This window comes from Gopherus flavomarginatus, chromosome 8 (assembly GCF_025201925.1).
Source record: "Gopherus flavomarginatus isolate rGopFla2 chromosome 8, rGopFla2.mat.asm, whole genome shotgun sequence".
NCBI classification, from domain to species: Eukaryota; Metazoa; Chordata; order Testudines; family Testudinidae; genus Gopherus; species Gopherus flavomarginatus.
The window spans coordinates 23,300,013-23,323,253 of record NC_066624.1 but is presented as its reverse complement, the minus strand read 5'-3'; the positions used below and the strand labels follow the sequence as shown (position 1 = coordinate 23,323,253).

Sequence of the window (23,241 nt, the reverse complement as noted above, 5' to 3'; positions counted from 1 at the left end):
AAAACATATTGCAAGCTGATAGATAGTTTCCCATTAGGGCATTGTTTTTTGATTGCCTGATAAATGCATTATGAATTTGCAACCAAATCCTTACTTCTGAGAGAAAGATTTCTGAATGGAAAACCTGAATACACACTTCAAATGTCCATGAGGCTTCAGTGGCAAGTTTAGAAATTTCACTCAAACGTATAGGGTACGTCTACACTGTAGTCAGACAGGTGACTACAGCATGTGTCTAAATACCAGAGCAAGCTTTGGTCTAGCTAGCTGGAATGCAAATATCAGTGAAGCCAAAGCAGCGAGCATGTCTACACTGGCTTTGGGAGTGAGCCTCTCAGCCCAGGTCTACAGTCTTGTGCTAGTGCATTAAAAAGAGCCGAGTAGATGCCGCAGCTTAGCCTTTCAAGTCTAAGGGAGCGTGAAGTGAGCAGGTAGGGTTATGCAGCCTATGCTGCTGTGGCTTCACTGCTATTGTCATTTGAGACAGATCAAAGCGATCTTGGATACGACTACATAGGCTGCAGTCACACCTCTGACTGCAGCTTAGACATGCCCATCAGGAAAGAATCCAGGAGGTAAAATACATCTTTTAAAACAGCAACTGCATGTTCATGCCCCAAATCTCCATTTCATTCATTGTACTATCAACCACATCAGGAAAACAAAAAGTTAATTGGTCTAGAAACCCAGTGATTAGCCTTTTATTTTTGAGCTGGAATGGGATACAATAGTGAGGAAAGGAGCAAATATTTGGAGAAATTAGCACAGTTGGTGCACATTGGCACAAAAAGTTCATATTTATGGAAAAAGAATTCCGTTTCTGTATAAAATAGCAGAATCCTGTTATCAATTCATTGCTATTTATCAAACTAACCTAGCCTATTTAATCAAGCTGTTGCATGCAATTATGATTTTATAGCACTAGCATCCCCCCAGTTATGTCAAAAAGGGAAGTCTCTCTACAGTTAAGTAGCCAGATCCAGCAAAATTCCCAACAGTTACTGTGAATGGCATGTCCTTAACTTCAAGGAAGGGAGAGAATCACCTGTGTTTGCTATGGCCCCAATTCAGCAGAGCATTTAAGCAAAACACTGAGGTGTTTTGTTGAACATCAGCAGACTTAAGCACGTTTTTAACTCTAAGCATATGCTTAAGTCCTTCAAGTTTAGCACATGTGTAAGGAAGAGTTTTGCTGAATAGGGATGGATCCTGAATCAGGAGCTATGTGACCTAATGCAAACTGGTCACAAGGCTCAATGGAAACAACAAAATATAACATACTTAAAAAAACACACCTAAATCAAAGGGAAGGCTTTGTGCAGGTGCCAATGACAGTTACTAATATTATTTGTACATTATTTGCTTTGCTTTCCCACTTCCAGCTCTCTCCTCATGTCAGCAGCCTCCACTGGGACCTGGACAGTCAAACCATCCATCGCCTTCTTCACACACACCTGGCAGCCTAGGCGTGATCTGAAAAGCAGACAACAGAATGAGCCTCATACATTTTTATGGCAAAGGAAAGAATCCACTAGCTCCCACCACCAATGCCCACACCATTCTGGTTTGTCCTCAGATTCATACAACAGCCCAGCTATCACAGGATGGAGGTAGCACTACCCTCCCAGAGGAAGGAGATTCTTATGATACGTTCATAATAGAAAATAAATCACACTCTCTCAATAACTGGTGCCTTATAAACACTGGGAGACTGGATTACGAGGAGCGAGACAGAACGTTCCCAGTCCAGAAAGTGGTGGGTTTCTGTAGGCCAACTCCAACAGGCAGAAATGCTTACGTATCAGTGAGTCCATAGGCCAAATCCAGCATGTCCAGCTCCTCATCTGTAATGGCATCCAACTTTTGAAAGACGTCCTCCTCGAAGATGAGGTGACACGTGGAGCAGGCCAATGTCCCTTCACAGGCACCTGCAGGAAGAGGGAGGGGTCAGCACAGTGCATCAGAGAACAGCAAGGAGGTAGGGGAGACACTCTTAAGGAACTGGGAGAAGAGGCAGCCTTGCCTATACCCAGGCCGAAAGTGCATCAGGAGAGGTTCCAGAGGGAAATCAAGGAGCCATTCTTGCTACTAACATTTACTGATAGCCCCATGCTTCTGATCCAGAAGGCTCCCAAAGCCAAATTAATACATAGTTGAAATATGAACATATTTATCTGGATGTATCAAATAACCACATTAATACAGTCCATGGGATGCCAGCTAGGAAGGGGAGCACAGATATTGATGTTCTGGCCCTTTAAATGAGACAGGGATGTGAAACCCCTGCTCCCCGGACACATATATACTCATTAAGGACTGTGTGGCAGAGAGAGAAGCTGGCCCCCAGTTCAGCGACATGAGTTTGACCCAACCGCAGAACTGATGATAACCAAAACAATGAGTGACATTGACAGTCAGGTATCAGAGAGGTAGCCGTGTTAGTCTGGATCTGTAAAAGCAGCAAAGAATCCTGTGGCACCTTATAGACTAACAGACGTTTTGGAGCATGAGCTTTCGTGGGTGAATACCCACTTCGTCAGACAGTCAGCAGTCTCACAATTCCCCGCATCGCTTATTTCACATTTGTGTTTGACCCCGGGGGGGCTTTATTATTGCACCTACCAAAGCCATCAATGCTCAGGTTTTGATTAACTACCACTTCCAGCAAACTCTCCCCTTCTTTTGCTGTGGCCGTGAGTCTCTCTCCATCCCGGTTTATAAAATGCACAGTCACTCTGTCCGCAGAGCTGTCAAACAAGTTACAGGAAGTCAGTGCAAGCTGGGCCACTGCCACCTATGAAACAACTGCCAGTTAAGCAGGAGAATGAAGCAGTGATCACATGAGGAATTTACATAAGCACCCAGTTTCTTGAAGGGCTATAAAGCAGTTGCATGCAAGTCCCTACACTATGTATCTTCATGTGTCTGTCCTTGTCATTCCCTGCACAAGGAAGGGCAAAGTAGAGCTATTCAAATCTGAACAGACTCAAACTTTACTCCTTCAGCAAACATTTCTAAGAATAGAAATTTGATTAAGGGTGAACGAGCGTACCCGTACTGCACCTGCAGCCTGTGTATGGGCAAGCAGTGGGAGACTGTTGATTTAAACCCAAAGAGCTTGCTAGAATATGCTATTGCTGGGAGAGGGGGGCCTCTCTGGGCTAATCCTGTATGGAGTGAAGGGAGGAAACTGCACAGTAAAGCTGCTCAGGATCAGATTTAAATTGCGCAAACAGGGCTTGCTCTTCCCCCCCCCCCCCCCCCAGAGGATTATTTGCTAAATGCTCCATTTCTACTTTTTGTTAGTTCAACCCCTGAAAGAGTCACTGGGAGCCTTGATAATACACTAAGAGCTAAATTCATCCTTATCATAAGAGGGAGACAGCTTTCAGTGTCACAACCGTTTTCACTAGGGCTAGATTTGGCCCTAAAACTCTATATGAAGGTGAAGGTCCAGGAACTTTGCTGAAAATGCCCATTCTGGCTGGAAGTCTGCATAAAACTCCCGACCCATTTCTGCAGGGATGCCTACAACATATCAACCTAGATACGTTGCCTGTAATAACTAACTACTGCATTATAGCAACAACAATAGATCAGACCCAGCAAGCACTGTGTAAAACCTGAGATGGGTTCTTTCTGCCTCTACTTAGGTTATTCCGAAGTACTGCTCAAAAGATAGAGAGGGATTTTCTCTTGATGTTAAATCACTCATCCCCTATGCCTTTCTTTGCATGAATGCAACCTAATTGGATTCCTGTCGGCTGGAGAAAAGAGACTGGGAAATATGGAGAATATAGTATAGACAAGGGAATCACAACAGAGGGCTACCAAATAAACACATCTAGCACTGAGCCTGCTGTAAAACATACACTTGTGACTTTACTTGGGTTCCCCAGGGTATGCCACAGCAGGAAATATTCACAGTCTTCGTAATCTATAAACTGCAAGCACACAAGCTTCATCATATGGAGCTCCTAAAAGTCATATGGGTCCAATTAGCATTTCTGTGGCTAGTGTACTTCTGTTACACGTCTCCTATGCAAGAACAGAGGTAGGATTTTGGTAACTCAACTGTGCTTCCCACACAGTGCTACCTCCACAATACCTAAGGGGTGGCCAAACAATTCAGATAAAAGACTTTTTTGCCCCAGACTTAAACAGAACATAGCTAACAATTGCATTATTGCTGATTTTCACAGCTGCTTGTGCTGCTCTGGGTTCCTCCTGGAAGCAAAGTTGTAAAGATACCCCAAGAGGAGCTGTCTGCATGCTGGTTCTGGAAATCTCATGAAACAACCTATTCTGGCCCAGTTTGGCAGATCAATTACATCCGAATTACAGATGGTGAAGTTCAGCATCTGCTGAATGCTTTGAGGTTCAACCATCCCTACAGTAAAGTGCCAGAAACCTCATACCCAAAGGTTACAAAATCAGGACCGGTGAGGGACTCTAAAAACAACTTCCAAGAGAGAAGTGGAAATCTCAGATGAAGTGAAATCATTCTTGCTGAAGGGAATTTGCAATTTAAATTGACAGCCCTAGAGACCTATGGAACAGGCCTGCCAACACTGACCTAGAAGAACCATCTCTAGGGAGGAGAGGAAAAGATCAGCCTCTGAATCTCACTCAGTCCTTAAGAACATAAGGACGGCCATTCTGGGTCAGACCCAGGGTCCATATAGCCCAGTACCCTAACTGTTAACAGTGCCCAGTGCCAGATGCTTCAGAGGGAATGAACAGAACAGAGTAATTAGTGAGAGATCCATCCCCATCATCCAGTCCCAGCTTCAGACAATAAGAGGTTTAGAGACACCCAGAGCACGGGGTTGTGTCCCTGACCATCTTGGCTAATAGCTATTGATAGACCTACCCTCCACGAAGTTAGCTAATTCTTTTTGAACTCAGTTACACTTTTGGCCTTCATAACATCCCCTGGCAACAAATTCCACAGGTTGACTGTGCATTGTGTTCCTTATGTTTGTTTTAAACCTGCTACCTATTCATTTCATTGGGTGACCCCAGGTTATAGTGTTATGTTAAAGGATAAATAACACTTCCTTATTCACTTTTTCTATACCATTCATGATTTTATAGACTTCTATTATATTCCCCCCTCCCTTAGTCATCTCTTCTCTAAGCTTTTGCCCTCAATGCCAACTTTGACAAGAAGATGGCCAATTCATGTTACCCATGTGGAGACATCTGTCCCATAGGAGCTAGACTGAGACCCTCCCCCAACTCATTTCCCATCAACCACTAAACAACCAAATAGTAAACAATATTGGCCTAGTCAAGAGGTGCACTGGTGGCCTAGAAGCATATCACAACACCAGCTCTCTCAGTGTTTAGAACTCGATGGGCTGACAGAGTGGCACACTGAATACAATGGCATCATTCTGCATAGCACCTATGAACGGGGACCTGCCCATATGCCTGTGAATTCACAAAGCAAGAATGGTCTCCAAAGTCAACAGAACTTCACAGCAGCTCGTGCACCCCACTCTCCCAGGTTGACTTTGCAGATTGCTCTCTCAGCTCTCTAGAAAGGGATGTCACCCATCTAGCAGCTTCTGATACATTCCTGAGCAACAGAAGTGTTGCTGCAGCCAGGTGGCCTTGCTTTTGTCATTGCTGGCATCGGAAGAAAGTTTTGCAGCCTTGAGAATGATGTGTTTGTTTAGTAGAGAGAATTGGCCAAGCCTGCAATCCTCTGGTTTGCCCCTTATACAAGGCTGAATGAAACAGCACCCAGTTTCTCGCAGTCAGAATAAGACTTAAAGTGAGCAAAACTCAGCAAGGCCACATTCCTGGAAGCCCAAAGGACAAAGACACATGCAGTGACGCACAGATGTTTTGGGAAATTATGACACAGTTTACCTATTTCTTAGCAATATGCCCAGAGTGCAAGCACACAAAATCAAATGGCCTAAGTATATACCAAAGGCTTTGAAGTTTCCAGTGTAGCTTCCCAGAAGGATGTGCTACATTGTATTTAGGCTCAGTTGCCTCAGGCATGCTCTTGGAAAGCCTGAGAAGTAAGCAGAGGGAAAACTTGTTATTAGGGATATCCCGGAGACAGCTGAAGCAACAGCTGGGAGTGCTTATGCAATGTGTTCACCCCTAGCTGTGCTGTGCAGCAGGCAGAAATCAATTATTTCTGGCATAGAGAGTCCTCCATTGATTTCTTTCTATCAGTGAGTGCAGAAACAGATGAGAAGGACCTAGGCATAGGTGCCGACTCCGTGGGTGCTCCAGGGCTGAAGCACCCACATGGAAAAAATGCTGGATGCTGAGCTCACACCGGCAGCCACCCTATCAGCTCCTCCCCACCCCACCCCAGCACTTCCCACCCCCTAGTGGGCCCAATGCTTCAATGCCTCCCCCTCCCTTCCTGCGCCTCCTGCCGGACATGAACAACTGTTTTGCAGCATGCAGGAGGCTTGGAGGGAAGGGGAAGGAGCGAGGATGTGGTGCACTCAGGGGAGGGAGTGGAACTGAGTGGGAAGAAGTGGGGTGGGGTGGAAGAGGTGGGGCAGGGGTGAAGCAGGGACAGGAAGAGGTGGGGCAATGGTGGGGCCTTGGGGGAGTGATAGAGTGGGGGCGGAGCCTGGGTCAGAGCCAGGGGTCGAACACCCCCCGGGCCCTTTGGAAAGTCGGCGCCTGTGGACCTAGTTCAGACAGTTTTCATTCCCCTCTACCATTCCCAAATGCATTGGATAGAACATGTAGCATATACCTACCTCATTGTAATGAATGGTCTCTGATCCATCCTTCAGAAGCAGGTGAAAAAATTTACCTGTGAAAATTCCACTGTGGGGAAGGGAGTGGAAATTCCTTCCCTCTACCAAGCTTACTGATCAGATTAACTCTGCACCAGTGATCCAGAATTGCCATGATTGTGTCTAGCGCCATCTATACTCTTAGATAATAGTTGATCACGAGCATTGTCACAATTATGCCCTTGTTACAGTATCTCTCTAATTAATGCTCTCTTGAATGCTAGTAAAATGGATTCCATCAGTAGCCTCCAGTGGTAGAAAATTTGAAACACTGATGATTATCTCTTGAAAAAGCCTCTGCCTAGATTTAATCTAAACTGGCAGGAGAAGGGAGCAGAAGGGTTGTCTTATTTCCTTGTCATTTTCAGGCGCCCCTATGTGTTTTCCCATTGCTACATAATTCAGATAGGCAAGATATAATTCAGAGAATCATGTACCATAAAATTAGAAGGTCTGCCTATTGCTTTTCAGGAGAGTTTCAATCACAAAGCAATACTCGGAACGTTTTTCAGGGCAGGACCCCCTGGAGACGAAAACAGTAAGAGAAGTCAGGCGGGAGACCTGTACCACTGTAGGAATGGTTTCTTATACACACTCATGTCACATGAGTAACAAAAATGGCCCATTGCAGCCAGAGGCGGAGAAAAATCTTCAAAGCCATTTCAACGCCCCTCCCTCCCAGTGAGGGTACGTCTATACTATTTGATGTATCAGGGATCGATTTATTGCATCTCGTCTAGACGCGGTAAATCGATCCCCAAATTGATGCCTGTACTCCACCTCAGCAGGAGGAGTAAGAGGAGTCAATGAGGGAGCCGCAGCGGTCGACTCGCTGCTGTGAGGATAGCCAGGTAAGTTGAACTAAGATACTTTGACTTCAGCTACGCAAAGGCCTGGGGTGGGGGTCAAACTAAGATACGCAACTTCAGCTACACTATTCATGTAGCTCAAGTCAAGGTATCTGAGTTCAACTTACCTGGCCGTCCTCACGGCAGCGAGTTGACCACCATGGTTCCCCCGTCAACTCTGCTTACTCCTCCTGCCGAGGTGGAGTACAGGCGTCAATTTGGAGATCGATTTATCGCGTCTAGACAAGATGCGATAAATCGATCCCCAATACATCGAACACTATCTGCCGATGCAGCGGGTAGTATAGACGTACCCTCGGTCAACAAAGCAAGCCATTTAACAGTCTGTGGAACTCCTTCTCAGATATCTGAAGCCGGTGTCTCCCAGAATCTTTCCTATTTGTCCTAGAAACTGAATAAAAGGATTGGCTCCTTCAAAATAGGGAAAGGCAAAGTGGTAGGATTTCACTTAGCGGTGGGCAAAATGTTTTGGAAGAAGGAAAAGCAAACTCCAACCTTCACCTACCTTCTGAACCAAGCCTTTAGAGCGTCAGCCATCACTAAGACATCAGAGTTACAACCACCCAGGCATGGAACTTTCATTGATTTTAATGGGAATTCAGCATAAGAAATTCATGTGGGCTCATGCCGCAAGTCATATTCTTGACTAAGTGAGAGCTGTGGCAGCTAAGTGACAGCATGGTGCAGCAGACAGAGCACTGGACTGAGAATAAGGCACCCCAAGTCCTGTTGTCACTGACTCCTTGTATGAGTTCAGGAAAGTTACACAGCCCCACTGTGCCTCAGTTTACCTCTCTGTATGGTGCAATGATGATAACCCGCTTTTTAAGGCACTTTTAGATCAACAACTGCCAAACCCATTATCACTGCTAGGTATTTATCAATCTTTTATTTTTAAAAATCATTACACCTTACCATCACTGCCTTAGATTAGTAAAACTGAATGAATAATTTAGGCTGTTTACTTTGATAATCTCATACATCCTGCAGTGGGAATCTCACTGTTTAGAGGACTGAAATGACTTAGAAGATTTTCTCTGGCTTGACAACTGGCTTGTCAAACAGGACTCCACAGCTTGCCTCCGTATGGTTACAACATGCTGTCCTTATTATGCATATGGTATGGTGGATGTGTGCATGGATGTAAGCAACCATTCAATTCTGTGGCACAAATCTCCTGCCTTACTAGACTAGTCAGTTTCACTCTCCTGTCTTCACAGACTATTATTCCAACCCTGCAGGGTAATATTTAAACAACATAAGATGCAAACCTCCTGTTGATTGCCATTTTTACATCATGACAGAATTCCTATTTCTATTACATTTTGCAAAGGTCTTGGTGTTCCTTAACAAAATCTTGGACCAAGATTTTCAAGACAGTAGTGATTTGGGGTGTCCAATTTGAGACACTTTAAATGTGTCTAATTTTCAGAAGCAGGTGCTCAGCATTTTCTGAAGATTTCTGCAAGATGTTTCAATTTGGGCAGCTCAAAAACTGAAGCACCCACAGTCACTAGTCTTCTCAGGCTCTACATGATACAGAAAACTAGTAGAGAAGTGGCCTTTTAAATGTTTATTTTTTCAAAGATATTTTATAAGACCATATGAAAAAGCATGGTGCCAAAAAATACTGCTGGAAAGAATTTAGTAAGCAACAAATTAATTAAAAAGGAAAACAGTTGATAGTGGCTGTTCATAAGCCCCATTTAACAGGCTTATCACAACAACGCCTTTCTCCAAGGTCCGATAACAAAGTGACCTATTGTGTTTTCCATTTTGCTGGCTGGGCTCTTTTTCTAGATGGGTCTTAATCTTTGCTAGCAGATTAAAGCCTGACTCGGATCACATTTGTTTGGAATAGCTACAAGTTCCCTTTCTTTTCCCCAGGGAAATGGGTTTTCCTTAAACACTACCCTTAACACAAATGGAGCTCCTTCAGGACTAGCTAGAGAAGATACCATCAGAACTGGTGAGAGCTTTGAGGTAAAACTCAGACCCATCCAGAAACTCTGTTTGATTCTGCATTCCTTACTCTCACAGAATAACACTGTTTACCTCACTAGCCTCCCTTGTCAACCTTCCCCCCCACACCCAGCCTGCTTTGCCAATATTCCCCAGCCTTGTTCACCCATTGGTCAGCTTCTCACACAACGTCCTCTATAGCTATTCCTGTGCACCCCCGTACATATAGCATGACCTCCTTGAGCAAATCTGCAAGGCTCCTACCCTGCCCACACTTAAGTCCTTAAAAACGCCACTACTGTTGTGCAGCTTAGAATGAGCCAAGTTGCCTTGTATCTAAATTGCCTGTTGTTGGTCCCCTTTCCCTCACTAGTTGCCATGAGATGGTGAGCTCCTTAGAGCAGAGACCATCCTTCTCAAGTATTTGGAAAGTGCCTGTACATCATGGACAATACTGGTAATAACAAACCACACTAAATTAGTAGCTTGCAGCTCTATGCTTTTGAAAGCAGAATGTCAGTTAAAACCACCCAAGGATTTGGTGCCAGTGAAATACTCCTTCCCTAATCAAGCCCATGTACTGTTTGGTTTTGGATCAAATATAAATGCTTTGATCTGACTGTAAGGGGTTGGCCTGTTGATTGTTTGGGCCCAATGAGGCATACTCTGATCCCTAGGGGACTTTCTTTTAAAGGTGCGGAAAGCAGCTTTAAGGCACTACACCTGACCTGCCAGATGCTGCAGGGTTGTTTATGTCTGATTTAAGACATATTTTTAATAGCTAATCCAAAGATGGATTTGCTGACCCCTGCAACCTCCAAACTGCTTCTGGGGTCTGGCCCTGGGCTGGGATTCTGCAAAAGAAGAAAATTTTAACTTGTGAATTTAAGAAGAGCAGGATTGATAGGAATGGGTCTTCTCCCAGCCCTTATTCCTGAATACTCTCCCCCATCCTTTAGCTGACAAACTCATCATTAAAAGACAGTCCTATCAAAGAACAAGAGCCTCTCTAGAATGTGCTATCCTGATGGGATCTTAAAGTCCTTCTGCACAAAGAGCTCACGTGCTCAAGAACTGACATTGGTTACTGTTCTGTGTAGTGCCATGATGGGGAGGTGGGTTTGCGGTTTGGTCTCTGCCCTACAGTGCATTCCTGAGTGGAAAGTGAGGAGTCCGTGTTGCTCAACAGTGCCCCCTGTGGCCAAATAGAAGCTCTGATTGGGATCCATCCACTGGGAAGGCAGATGGCTCCAGCATGCTTGCCCAAGAACTGTGGAGGGATGTAAAGATTGGGAGATCCTTAGGGGAAAATGTAAATAAATGGTGGGATCCATCTGAGAGACTACAGGGAGAATTTGGAAAAAAAACCAAAAAAAACTTGTGTTCCTGTTTGTATGTTAATAGTGTAACAACCCCTATAGTAAATGTGGAGTCAGCTCTATTGCCCCCAAGGAGGTGTTCCTGAGAACCTTCTGCTCCCAGCTGTGAGGGTGATAGTCAGTGCAGTGCAATGTGAGGTGCTGGCTTCTGCCCAGGAAATGCGTGCACTGCTGCCTGCGCAGTGCTGCCAGCCTTATGAGTTGGGGAGTGAAGGACAAGGTCAGAATCTGAACTCACGTGGCTGTAGCTAGAAGCCTTGGCCAAGTGTTGAATATATTCTTCAAAAAAAACCACACCACATTACACTAATAAAACCCTGAGAAGATATCTGTAATTCCTTAAACCCCATTGGCCCTTTCTGAGAAAAAACGGTTACTGAGGTGAAGTATTTGACATCTTCAGGACACATGACATGACCTCACCTTTCCCTCAGGCACTGAAATATAAACCATCCTGCAGCACTAGAGTATGTAAACCACTATAATGGAAAATGGGCCCTGAAGCCTTTCATCACACTGGGAATCCAGCCCTACTGACAGTGACTGAGTGTATTTATCCTCTGATGGGTGTTTGGAGGCATAGGGAAAACGATGCAATTCTCAGACCAATTTCTACCAAACAGGGGTCCACATCACAAAAAATACTGTCATGGTTTGCATTAATTGGTCCTCTTTTCGGCTGTCTCCGCAGAGAGGCCGAGGCCTGGCTCGGGCAGTGTGGTTCAGCTGGACTCAGGAACCTGGCTTTTCCACTGACCTGCTGTGTGACCTTGTCAAAGCCACTGCATATCTCTGGGGCTCTGTCTCTTCCTCCACCCCCATGTGTCTGTCTTGCCTCTTTAGATTGTCAGTCTGGCCTCTCACCCTGTATTTGTACAGCACCTAGCACAATAGGACACTTATCTCAGTTGGGGTCTCTACTATAGCACAGACAAATAATAACCATCACCAGGCTATGGAGACTCAGCTGCCCTCTCACCCTCTGGGTCAGCAGTGAAGCACTTGGCAAGAGAAGAGGGAGAGGGAAGCTTGTAGTGCTGCTATGAATAAAGAAAGGATTTCATTCTCCAGAGCTGTCCAACTAGCACTAAATTCAGACAAAAAAAGAAAGGAACCAGCCAAGGTACATAAATGTTGCCACAATCAGAGAAATACTAGTCCCCAGCATTTGCTGGAACTCACTCAGATATAAATACAGGAGGTATTGCTGAACTTGCCCCTCAGTGGCTACCCCCCACTAAATATTATCTATTATCCCAATTCAACCCTCTGTCGACTGCTCTCCCTTTAGGACACCAAGTACAATAAGCTAGTGAGTACACAGGGCAAGAACCATGCACAGATTCAGCATAATGTCCACCCCAATTGTCCCTCTGGTGGCATTGCCTCTTTCATTCTAGATGCAGGTGAAGCCATATCTCCCACAGACTGGGCTGTGGTCTTGCAGTGCCAGTCTCACCTAATTAGGGGATTGCTTGCTATTTATTTTAAACACTCTCACTAATTTGTCTGTCCCACCCACCTCAGCAGGCCGAGATAGAGGCAGGAGGGGTCTGACTGTTTTTCCTGAAAGGTCCTGGAAGAAATGAGGTAGAGTTGAGTCTTTTGCTTACCCTGTGTCCCTTGGGACATCATGGAGCCTGTGTGTTGAGCTGAAGCTTCTCTCTGGCTGCAGGCTGGCAGGTGCCTGACTGTGCTCAGCTACTCTGAGGTACTGAAAAGACTGAACTTTGCCCAAATTAAGTCCGTTTAGCAAGGGGCGGATAAGCCGTGGAGCGCATCGAGCCATCATGCTAGCTGAGTCCTGCTTTATGTTCCTTCGTTCTTTTTTTGTTGCAAGGCTGGCTAGCTTCTGAAGTATAAGTACAGCTGGGGGGGGGGGGTGGAAATCTAGGACAGCCTCCCTGTGGAGGAGGAAAGAGGGTGTATCCTGGACCTGACTACAGTCCAACCTACTGGTGGAGTTTTGTAAGCAGCAGTAATATGCAACCCCTGAGCAAGATAGAACCCCAACTGATCACACTTCACTATTCTTTCCAATTCCTGTTTCATTCTAGCAACCAAACAAAGCCATTTTCAGATGCTATCTTCAGTACAATGCCCAGCTACAATATGTATGTCTGTCCTGTGGGTTGAAACAGCACACTGGGACTTGAAACGATTGAGCTCTGTTGCTATCTCAGCGAGTGTGTGTCCTTGAGCATTTACACTAGTGAGCTAGGACTCTTGGGTTCTATTCCTGATTCAGATGCTGTATCACTATGAGCAAGTCACTTCATCCCTCTGTGCCACAGCTTCCTTTCTGTCAATTGGGCACCTTTACCTACTTCACAAGGGAGAATAGCCACTCAATTAGTGAATGGTTTTGAAATCCGCAGCTGCAAAATGCTGAGCAAGTATGGATTATCCTAGTCATTTAAATGTACAGGGAATTCAGTACTGGTAGTAACCCTAGAGCCTCAATTTATTCCCAAAACAAGTATGATCATGGCAGCAATAGTGTCCTCTGCCCTGTAACAATGTCCTCACCCCTGACCTGAAAAAGACCCACCACTGTAGATGAGAGGCAAGTCCAGTCTTGGGCTGATCATTTCAAAAGACTGAGTTATCCCTAAACAAATCTGAATAATTTGACAGTTAATAGAAATATTTGTTTTAATTATCTATATCATAATATATCCTTTACATTACTATAAAGGCATTGTTAGTTACAAGTATTAGTGAACCTTTTAAAGTGAAAAGGTCTAGGGCTCCCATATAGGTTTCAGAAGAGGATAGCAGCAAACCACCAATCAATCCCAAAAGGCAGAGACATTAAGAGATTTAGTCTAGATCTGATCAGAAAATGGGGCTGGGGATGAAAATTTAGAAGCAAGAATTGTTTTGTTTGTTTTCAGTGGAAAAAATTGACTCTCTGTCAAAGAAGTGAACATTTTCAACCAGAAACTTCTTGGTTTGGGGGTTTTCAGTTTTTCCAACAAAAATCAACAGAGGAAAGCAGACACTCCATGAACAAGTCTAGTCAGTCAAAAACTCCAATCATCTGTTGGGGGGAAAAAATTCAGGGATAATTTCCAAGCAGCCATAATTAAAACATGCCATTTAAATCATTGTGTTGTATTGCTCTCAAGACTAAATTGAAGGTGGGGAAAAGCTTTCAGGGAATGACATGAGGTTAGAAAGAAAGTGGGTCCCCTCCCTGAGGTCTCAGAGAACCCATGATCTCTAGAGGTATCCGCCCTCCCTGTGATGTGCCGTCCCATCAGTGAGACTCAAACATACAGGGTTATTTGATTCCCATTCAATGCTTTGGATCCTGTTCCTACTTCTACTGACTTTAATGAGAGAAGGGTCATCACCATTCTCTACGGGTATGTCTATACTGCCATCACAGGGTGATGCACCCAAGCTAGCTTTAATCTTGCTAGCTCCGGTAATGGAGCAACAACACTAACAGCATAAACTTCAGCACACCCTGTACAAGCACAGCTAACTACTCCCAGATAACTACACATGGGGCTAGCACTGAAGCATGAGTTGCCAGGTGACTCTACTTTGGGACCCAAACTATCTAGATTAAAGCCAGCTCAGGTATGTCTACTTGATCTGCAATCACACACGCTGTGGTTGCACTCTAGTCTAGAAGACATCCCCGTATGTGGGGGAATGTGTGGGGGAGAGAGAGAGAAAGAAATAAGGTGCTCTGTAACTGATTGACAAATGCTCAACAAAGGCAGCTTGAACAAAACAGAAACGCAAGCAGCAGCAAAGCAAGTCACAAAGGATCCTCTGCTGCAAGTGCTCTGTTGGATTCATCTGGTGTCACAACCACCCCCAAACCCTTTTCCCACTCTCCGACTTTCCCCTCACTGTGTAATGCACATAGCAGCCAGTAGAGGCCCCCATAGACCATACAGGAACAGACCCATGACAAAGAATGCACTGACTGAACATGGTTCTCCTCTCACCCCACTGACCTACATAGGGAGTTAATCCCTTGAAGTCAGTGGCAGAAAACCAGTATGAGTGAAAGGGGAATCAAGCCCTTCCCTGTAAAATTTAAGAGGAGGAGGTGGCAAGTCAGTGATTAGTCCTGTATTGATAAGCATTCTCTGCACAACACAGAGCAAGTCTTAATGCCTTGCCCCAACAGGGACACAGCTCAGAAGCGCAACCACGTCACCCATGGGCAGCAGGTATAATAGGCCAGGGGAGGCTAAGCCTCCCCCCAAACCCAGACTGTGGCCCTGCCCATGCTCTGTCCCAAGGCCCCACCCTCGCTCCCCCTCTTCCCCAAAGTTGGCGGGGGCTCAGATCAGACTGGCAGCCTGGAGCTCAGGACTCGGCCAACCAGTGGCTCAGGCTGGCCGGCAGCCAGGGGCTGCTCAGTGCAGCCAGCGGCCTGGGGGTGGCTGGCTGGTGGTGTGGGAATAGGGGTGGCCAGCATGGCTGGGGCAAGCCGGCGGCCCACAGCAGGCGGGCTGATGCTTGGGTTGGCTGGGGTGGTTAAGATGGACTCACAGGCAGTCCAGGCAGCTGCGCGGTGCTTGGGGCGGCTTGGCCAGAGCATCTCTGAACACCCTGGGGGTGGGTAGCTTGGGGCTCCAGTAGGCAAGGGGGTGTGGAAGGGGCAAATCCAGAGGCTAGCCTCCCAGGAGAGGGGGTTCTCATCCTACCCATGACAGGACCTTAAAGAGCCGTGCACTGAATGACAGAGACATGCTCTCCCATCCAAAGAGGCTGTGTGTGGAGTTTAGTAGGAACTGCTCTTCAGGAAGCAGCTAGATCTCTTCAGCAACCCCCACAAGTGCATTTGGGCCTGGCCTACCTTAAATGTTAGATTGGCCTAGCTGTAGCATTCATAGGTGTGAAAAATGCACCCTACCCTCACCCACTCCAAGAGCCATCATTAAGCCAACCTAACCCCTTTCTAGTCAACAGAAGAACTCTCTATCAATCTAGTTCCTGCCGCTTGGAGAAGTGGCTTAACTACAGCGACAGAAAACACCTTCCCTCACTCTAAAAAGCACTTCTAGCATGGCACTACAGTAGCATAGCTGTGCCTCCATAACACCCACAGCATATATGAGGCTTTACTCTGCTGTAAGGTCCACCTGGCATTATGGATCCTATCAGCATTTGCTCAGTCCAGTGCCTTTTCTCGTAATGGATGGGGGGTGGGAGCTGAAGTATTATTATTATGGTTTCAATCTAATGCATATTATTACTGTCTCAGTCCAGATGACGGCTGTGCCTCCCACACTGAGACAATTGCTGTATGTCCCATGCTCTGCAGGGTCGAGATGTTAAAGGAAGGAAATAAACCCTGACAGGGGCCCTGCCCAGTCAACTTGGTTTTTAATAGTCTGTACACGCACATACCTTAGAGATGGAAAAGACTTTCATTGTTAGGGTGTCTCAGCCATTGCACAGACCCCAATCTCCCATCAATGTAGCACTGGCCCCTACAGTAAAATCTCCCATTTTAAATTATTTGTGCAATAGGGCAGAAAAACCGACATCAACCTCGTCCCATGTCATGCAGAAGTTCAGACAGGGCTGTTCTCAAGAGTGCCCTCATTCACACAGTGACTTCACCGTGGTAAGGGAACCTTTTCACTGGAGATGGGGATCAGACTAAATCCCTGATCTCAGGCCCCTAAAATGTTGAGGCAATTCAGCCCCAGATCAGCATGTAACAGCTGGTTTGATCTCTATCTACAGTGACCAGAAAGCAAGTGTGAAATATTGGGACGGGGATGCGGGGGGGTGGGGAGGGAAGGGGGGAATAGGCAGTTATATAAGATAAAGTCCCAAGTATCAGGACTGTCCCTATAAAATTGGGACAGCTGGTCACCCTCTCTCTATCACATGCTGAACTAAAACACTGGGCCTGAATATCACAAAGGCTGAGAAAGTTCAGATCCAAACCTAAACTTTGTGGCTCAGGCCCACCTCTAACTTTAACCAGCAAACATTGCACATGGTTATTAAGAGACTCTTCCAATCCCCCTCTCTGTTCATGAGCCTGGGTTTGTAGGTGCAGCTCAGCACCTCTGTTCTGTTCCCTCTGCCCCCCATCCCTGTGTTAAATGAGGACTGGATTCGCCATGAACAATACGGAAAAAGGACCAAAAGCACATCCAAACAAACAGCTGAGCAGCTTATCTCACCAGCAAACCTTGAACCGAGAGATACGCAAGACATACGAGCAGCAGCTCTCTTGCAAGGACACTGGCATGTTTGCTTAGCACTGACCTCCTTCGCTACGAAGAATTCTGAAACCACACAGTGAATAGCAGGTCAATGGCACAAGAAGGAATAGCCTAGCTAAGGTTCGGATGCTGAGCTTGTTACCCCCATCCCTCAAGGGAGCATTGCAGCGACTGTGGAATTGGTGGGTGGGGAGCAACTCCCCTCCAGCTAAACCATTGCGGGGACTTGGAGACAGGGATCAGCTGACAGCAGGGCATCACCTAATTTTGGACCTCTGAGGATAGTATAAGGGAGGTAGTGGATGGACACCTCCATTTGCAAAACTAGGACCAATTCCAAAAGTAACACGTGGTGTTTGCAAAGTGACAGAGCTCACTCCCTAAACCTGGGAGACAGCAAAAGAGCTAGGGATAAAAACACTGTACAGCACATAGAATGGCTCGCAGCAGCATTGGTTTGGCTGTCTAGCGGTTAGTGCCCTGTCTTGCCCAATTAGAGACCTCGATTCAAGTCCTGGCCCCAGCCTCTGCTTTGCTAAGTAGGCAGGAGCTAAGAGAGAAGGTGGCTTTCCGCCACTGCACACGCCATAGGCAGCGTCACATTCTGCTGCTGCAGCACTTGTACAGACAGTGCATGCAGCCCTCACACTGCCTCTGCACATGCTGTGAAGGGGGGGTCCCCCTCCCCCCCAGCGTGCAGTAAATCATGCCTGCTTTAGATTCCTCAAGCACAGGGCAAGGGACAAACCCATCCAGCTTAGGGACTGCCCCACAAACATTTGGGAGAGGTGGCAAGGTGATGTGGATTCCCTGACAGCAAAATTAAAAGCAGTGAGTAATCAAAGTGAAATCAGCACAAGGCTGAACGGACAAGAAATTACTTAATGGCATTGCAGCAGCTCTGAGCAGGAAGCACACTCAGCAGCATTTCCTGAATACCAAACCCAGTACTCTGACCACCATTACAGCAGCCGGGGGCAGTTTCACTCCTTCTATGGGCATGTTCCTTAGGGCTCTGTTCCAGTGCTAACGAGTACACATCATCAGTAAGAGGCAAGAGCCTAGTACAAAATTCAGACACTATCTATGCTTTCCTTAGGCACAGCGTTGTCTGTGCAAACACAAGTCTAATCAGTAAGCATTAACCCCAGTGCTACCAACTTGTCAGGGCTGGTAGGCCTCAAATCAGGCCTACACTCAATTAGTCCATAGCCTCTCAAAAAGCAGGATTCTCATGTAGTTTAATGCCATGTGCAGCATCACAAACACACCTGCAATTGCACATACACTCATGTCCATGTCTCGGAACTAGGGTTTGGGGAGGGAACGATTGGGAGGTTATAAAAGAAATTCGCTCCCCCTTTTAAATATCAGTAGCTAAAATCCCCTGTGGCTACATACTGTGCCCCTCCCCAGCCTTGTAACTGCAGCAAGAGTAATTCATGGGTTGTAAATATGAAAAGGAGACTTGTGTATGGAACAATCATCTGTTCGCGGGGCTGTGAAATTGAAGAGAGTGGTCTCGATCCTACTGGACATGGAACTGGCTCCTTTGTTATCTGCAGTGAGTCAAGGAGGGGGAGATTGGGTCTGGGAGCTAGATTCCACCATTCCACTGTTATGCTGATGGGAATAGAGCAGGTGATCTGTGCCCTCATGGCTCAGCAAGCAGTGAGGGATTCTGAAATAGTGATGCCTGGAGCGACGATAGAGCTAGTGGGCTGAGCTGGGAACCAGGACCTGCAGAGCTCTAATTCCAGCTCTTTTAGGGTATGTCTACACAGCCTACAGCAGCAAGCCTCCAAACCCAGGTCAACAGACTCAGGTTCACACCGCCACACTAAAAGTAGCTATATGGACATTGCAGCTCAAGCTATGACTGGCCCGAGTCACAATTTAAAAGCACTGTCTATATCAGGGGTAGGCAACCTATGGCACGTGTGCTATAGGCAGCACACAAGCTGATTTTCAGTGGCACTCACACTGCCTGGGTCCTGGCCACTGGTCCAGGGGGCTCTGCATTTTAAATGAAGCTTCTTAAACATTTTATAAACCTTATTTACTATACATACAACAATAGTTCAGTTATATGTTATAGAAAGAGACCACCTAAAAGCATTAATGTATTACTGGCACGTGAAACCTTAAATTAGAGTGAATATATGAAGACTTGGCACTGAAAGATTCCCAGCCCCTGGTCTATATAGCTATTTGTGCCAGAGCCTGTCAACCCAGCCTCGCAGACTCACTGCACCACCTTGCCACTGGCCCTGCAGACAGAGCCCTAGTAGTCAATTTTCTCTAGCCTCAGTTCACCCCATCTGGACGAATGGGACTGCTGACACTTACCTGCCTGCCACGAGACGGTGAGGGTGAGTTTGCTAATATTGGTAAAGCAGCATGAACGTTGGTTCAGTATTGCTTTTCCTCAGAAGGGTGTGCACAGACACAATCGACCAGGTACTGCCAATGAGGCAGCCACACATAGGTCTGTCTTATCTTTACCGGTAAAGTCTGAGTAGAACAACTCCCACCAAGGTGGAGTGCCTTTGGTTAAGATACCATCTCAGAAAGAGACGTGCCCAAATCCAGGGACAATGGAGGGGTGGGAGGAGTTTGGTCTTCACTTGTAACTAATGTAGCAAAACCAGACCACCCACGACATCTCAGCCCAGCATTCCTCTAGTACGAAAAACCACAGCAGACATTCCCAGCGACGAAGCACAGGTAAGAGGGTCCCATGTCCACAGGTTTAAAGTCACCTTCCAAAATGTATCATCCCTAACTCTAGATGAAAACTGCTTAGTTCGCCTGCCCCGTTCTGACTATTTCTATTACAGGGAAAATATTGCACTGGTGCAGCCTGAATCCATCTGCGTACTGCTCACGTACCCAGATCCAAACACACAAGTCTGCCCCATACCGAACGTGTTGAACCTGATGAGAGCAAATGGAAATAATGTGCTACAGTGGTTAGAACAGACATCTAGGAGTCAATATTTTGGTTGTGTATGGCCAGATACTTGGGAATTGTGAGTGCTCAGCTTCCCTATAGACACAGCTCGGCAAGTGGTCAGCACCTCCACAAATTAGGCCATTCAACTCTATGCCTCAGTTTCCCCACTTGTAAAATGGGAATAGCATTTATCTGCCTCATTGGTGTTTGAGTGTTTTGAGCTCTCCTGAGAAATGGTCCAAACAAAGGGGGAGCAGCACACTTTTCCAGCACTAGTGAAGAGACACTAACCAATGATTTATCACGACGCAATGCCACAAACGGGGCAGCACTGGTATGCTGCCCCATGTGACAAATCAACACTGTCAGAAACTGTCATTAATTCACCTAACCATCTTCGAAAGCATCCGGGTGAAGGTCTTCCCAGTGGTTCAAGTGTCCCAGCCAAGTTTGTAGTTTACAGCAGCAAATGCTTTTCAGTCACTCAAGGATTCTGCTGGCATGAGTGAAGAGGGCAATGCCACTGCACTTGGAATACAAATGGCCTTTGCTGGAACCTGCTGACTCCAGCTCTATATATTCCAAACCCCTTGCTGCCCTGTTCAATCTTTATGTCAGCACAACCATGGTTTGTTTTCCTTAAAACTTCAGAATTGGAGGCAGCAGGAATGATGGAGATTTGTACTTTTCCAACTTGCTCTTGTGACCAGGAGCTGTGCCAATAGGTCTAGGTATTTGCTTTGGACAGACTTAAGGTTCTTTCTGAAGATCGCCAAAGTTAGGGTCCCATCCAGCAGCTCCCTCTCATTTCTCCCCTTCTCCTGGAGTCCCTTCTTTTCCCCACTACCTCCTTCTCCCTAATTTCTCTGCTTCTCCTTTTCTTCCTCCTCTTGTTTTTATGTCATTTCTCCTCTCCACTCATTCCTTGCTTACATACTGACCTTCCTATCTCTCTGCTGCTACATAGACTCACCCTCACAATCAACCATCACCTTAGATCACTCATTCAGTTGCCTTAAGTTCTGTGATGTTCTCTAACACTGCAACAGAAAGTCATGGCCTTGCCCATGAGCTGCTCCTGAACTGGGGCTAAACACACATGCAGCCAGAAGCTAGCCCTCTGCTTTAATCACAGCTGCACTGGTGAGACATTTCTGAGTTGAGCTCTGTGTCTGTCCAATGCACATCTTGCGGAAGAGCTTAAACTGAGTTTTTCTTGGAAAAGAGGAAAACAAAATTATAATTCCCATGTGAAGTCAATCGACAGGGGATGGGCATATAGCAATTTTGGGCCCTGGTCACTCTTGTGCCAGTGCAGAGTGACTAAGGGAAAGCAGTGGAGTAAATCTGCAGTATACCATGGGTGAGATCAGAATCAAACTCTTCACACAAAGTGACAGCTGGTTACCACCACATTTCACAACTACTTAGAGCAGCCAGCGAAGAATATGGTGTCAAACTGCAGCTGGGTTTATTCTCCACCACTTCTTAGGGAGAAATTCTGCTCTCAGATACAAGATACTCCTGGCAAAGGCCATGATGAATGTAACTTCTGTTCTTGTTTACAGTGCCCTCCACTTTTACAGGACATTAAATACCAACTAGCTGCAGAGACAGGTGTCATTTTGTGCAGCAAAGTCAATGCAGCATGATACAGGGAGACAGCACCCTTGTAACCACCACCATCACAGGGAAATTGAACTCCCGACCTCTAGACCTAAAATGGTGAGCATTGATCCTTGAGCCAAAGTAATTCCTGTAGCTGTAATAGACTTTCATCCTCCATTGGCCAGTGTCAAGTGGGGGACATATCATCAACACTGGACAATTGGTTGCACTCTCTCATGGACTCTTTATGCTTATTTTTGTTTTTTCCCCATAGCCTAAAATAAAGGGATTCAAAATTAAAGTATATAATTAGCAGGAGAAAAGTTAAGAGTCCTACATACATATGAGAGCAGGATTTAGCCCCAATTGCTGTTCAAGAGTCTTTCAGGAAAGCCTGAATTACATTGGTTATTGCAAGTCATCCATATATTTGAATGGCATTAGCCAGCTTGACACCAATGGGCATTTATATCCAATTGTTAATTGTGGAAATAAAGAAGTGACTGGAAGAATACAGAAGAAACTGATCTCATCTGCGCAGTGGGGACTGAGAGTTTCTGGGATTAGCAGAGGTGAATTACTTCCACCTGCTTACAGAGTGAGACAGCCTTGTCTGTGTCCACTGTGGCATATCCTCCTCACTCTGCTGTCTACTTGCAGCACAAGTGCTCCACTTTGGGCTCCATGAGTTTCCCCCACCTTTCCAGGTTATAAATTAAATTAAACACATACCCACCTTGTTACAGTCAAGTGCCTAATCCCTTATCTTCTGGGCACTCACAATATGCGCTGATCCAACACTTCCGTGGAAGCCGTGCACCCACACTTATGGGCTTCACTTTAGTACAGTCTTTCCTTGAGATTCTTTTGTCTTTGTCCATGCTTAAGCCTGCTTCTGCTCCACACCGTAAATGCAGGGCTGATGGATGTCAATTGTTCTGTGTTGACTAAGTCAGCTGAGACCCACCCCACCTCTGGTGACATATGTCACCTCCAACTGTTTGGGAACCAAATATGCTACATAATGATATCATCTGGAATACTGTGGGCAGTTCTGGTCTCCCATGTTTAAGGAGGATGAATTCAAACTGGAACAGGTACAGAGAAGGGCTACTAGGATGATCCACAGAATGGAAAACCTGACTTATGAAAAGAGACTTAGGCTTGTTTAGCCTAACCAAAAGAAGGCTGAGGGGAGATATGATTGCTCTCTATAAATATATCAAAGGAATAAATACCAGGGAGGGAGAGGAATTATTTAAGCTCAGTATCAATGTAGACACAAGAACAAATTGATATAAACTGGCCATCAGGAAGTTTAGACTTGAAATTAGATGAAGGTTTCTAACCATTAGAGGAGTGAAGTTCTGGAACAGCCTTCCAAGGGGAGCAGTGGGGGCAAAAGACATATCTGGCTTCAAGACTAAGCTTGATAAGTTTACGGAAGGGATGGTATGATAGGATAGCCTA

At 45.9% G+C, this 23,241-nt stretch overlaps 1 protein-coding gene across 1 annotated transcript; it reads right to left on the bottom strand.

The window, feature by feature from the left end:
• Positions 1–685: 685 nt before the first annotated feature.
• Positions 686–12,802, bottom strand: LOC127056625 (adrenodoxin-like). The gene is made up of 4 exons (XM_050964711.1): positions 12,606–12,802; positions 2,623–2,747; positions 1,799–1,928; positions 686–1,473 (listed from the first exon to the last, which is right to left on the bottom strand). The coding sequence occupies exons 1-4, from the start codon at positions 12,782–12,784 to the stop codon at positions 1,356–1,358; spliced, it is 552 nt and encodes a 183-aa protein (XP_050820668.1). The 5' UTR covers positions 12,785–12,802; the 3' UTR covers positions 686–1,355.
• Positions 12,803–23,241: the final 10,439 nt, after the last annotated feature.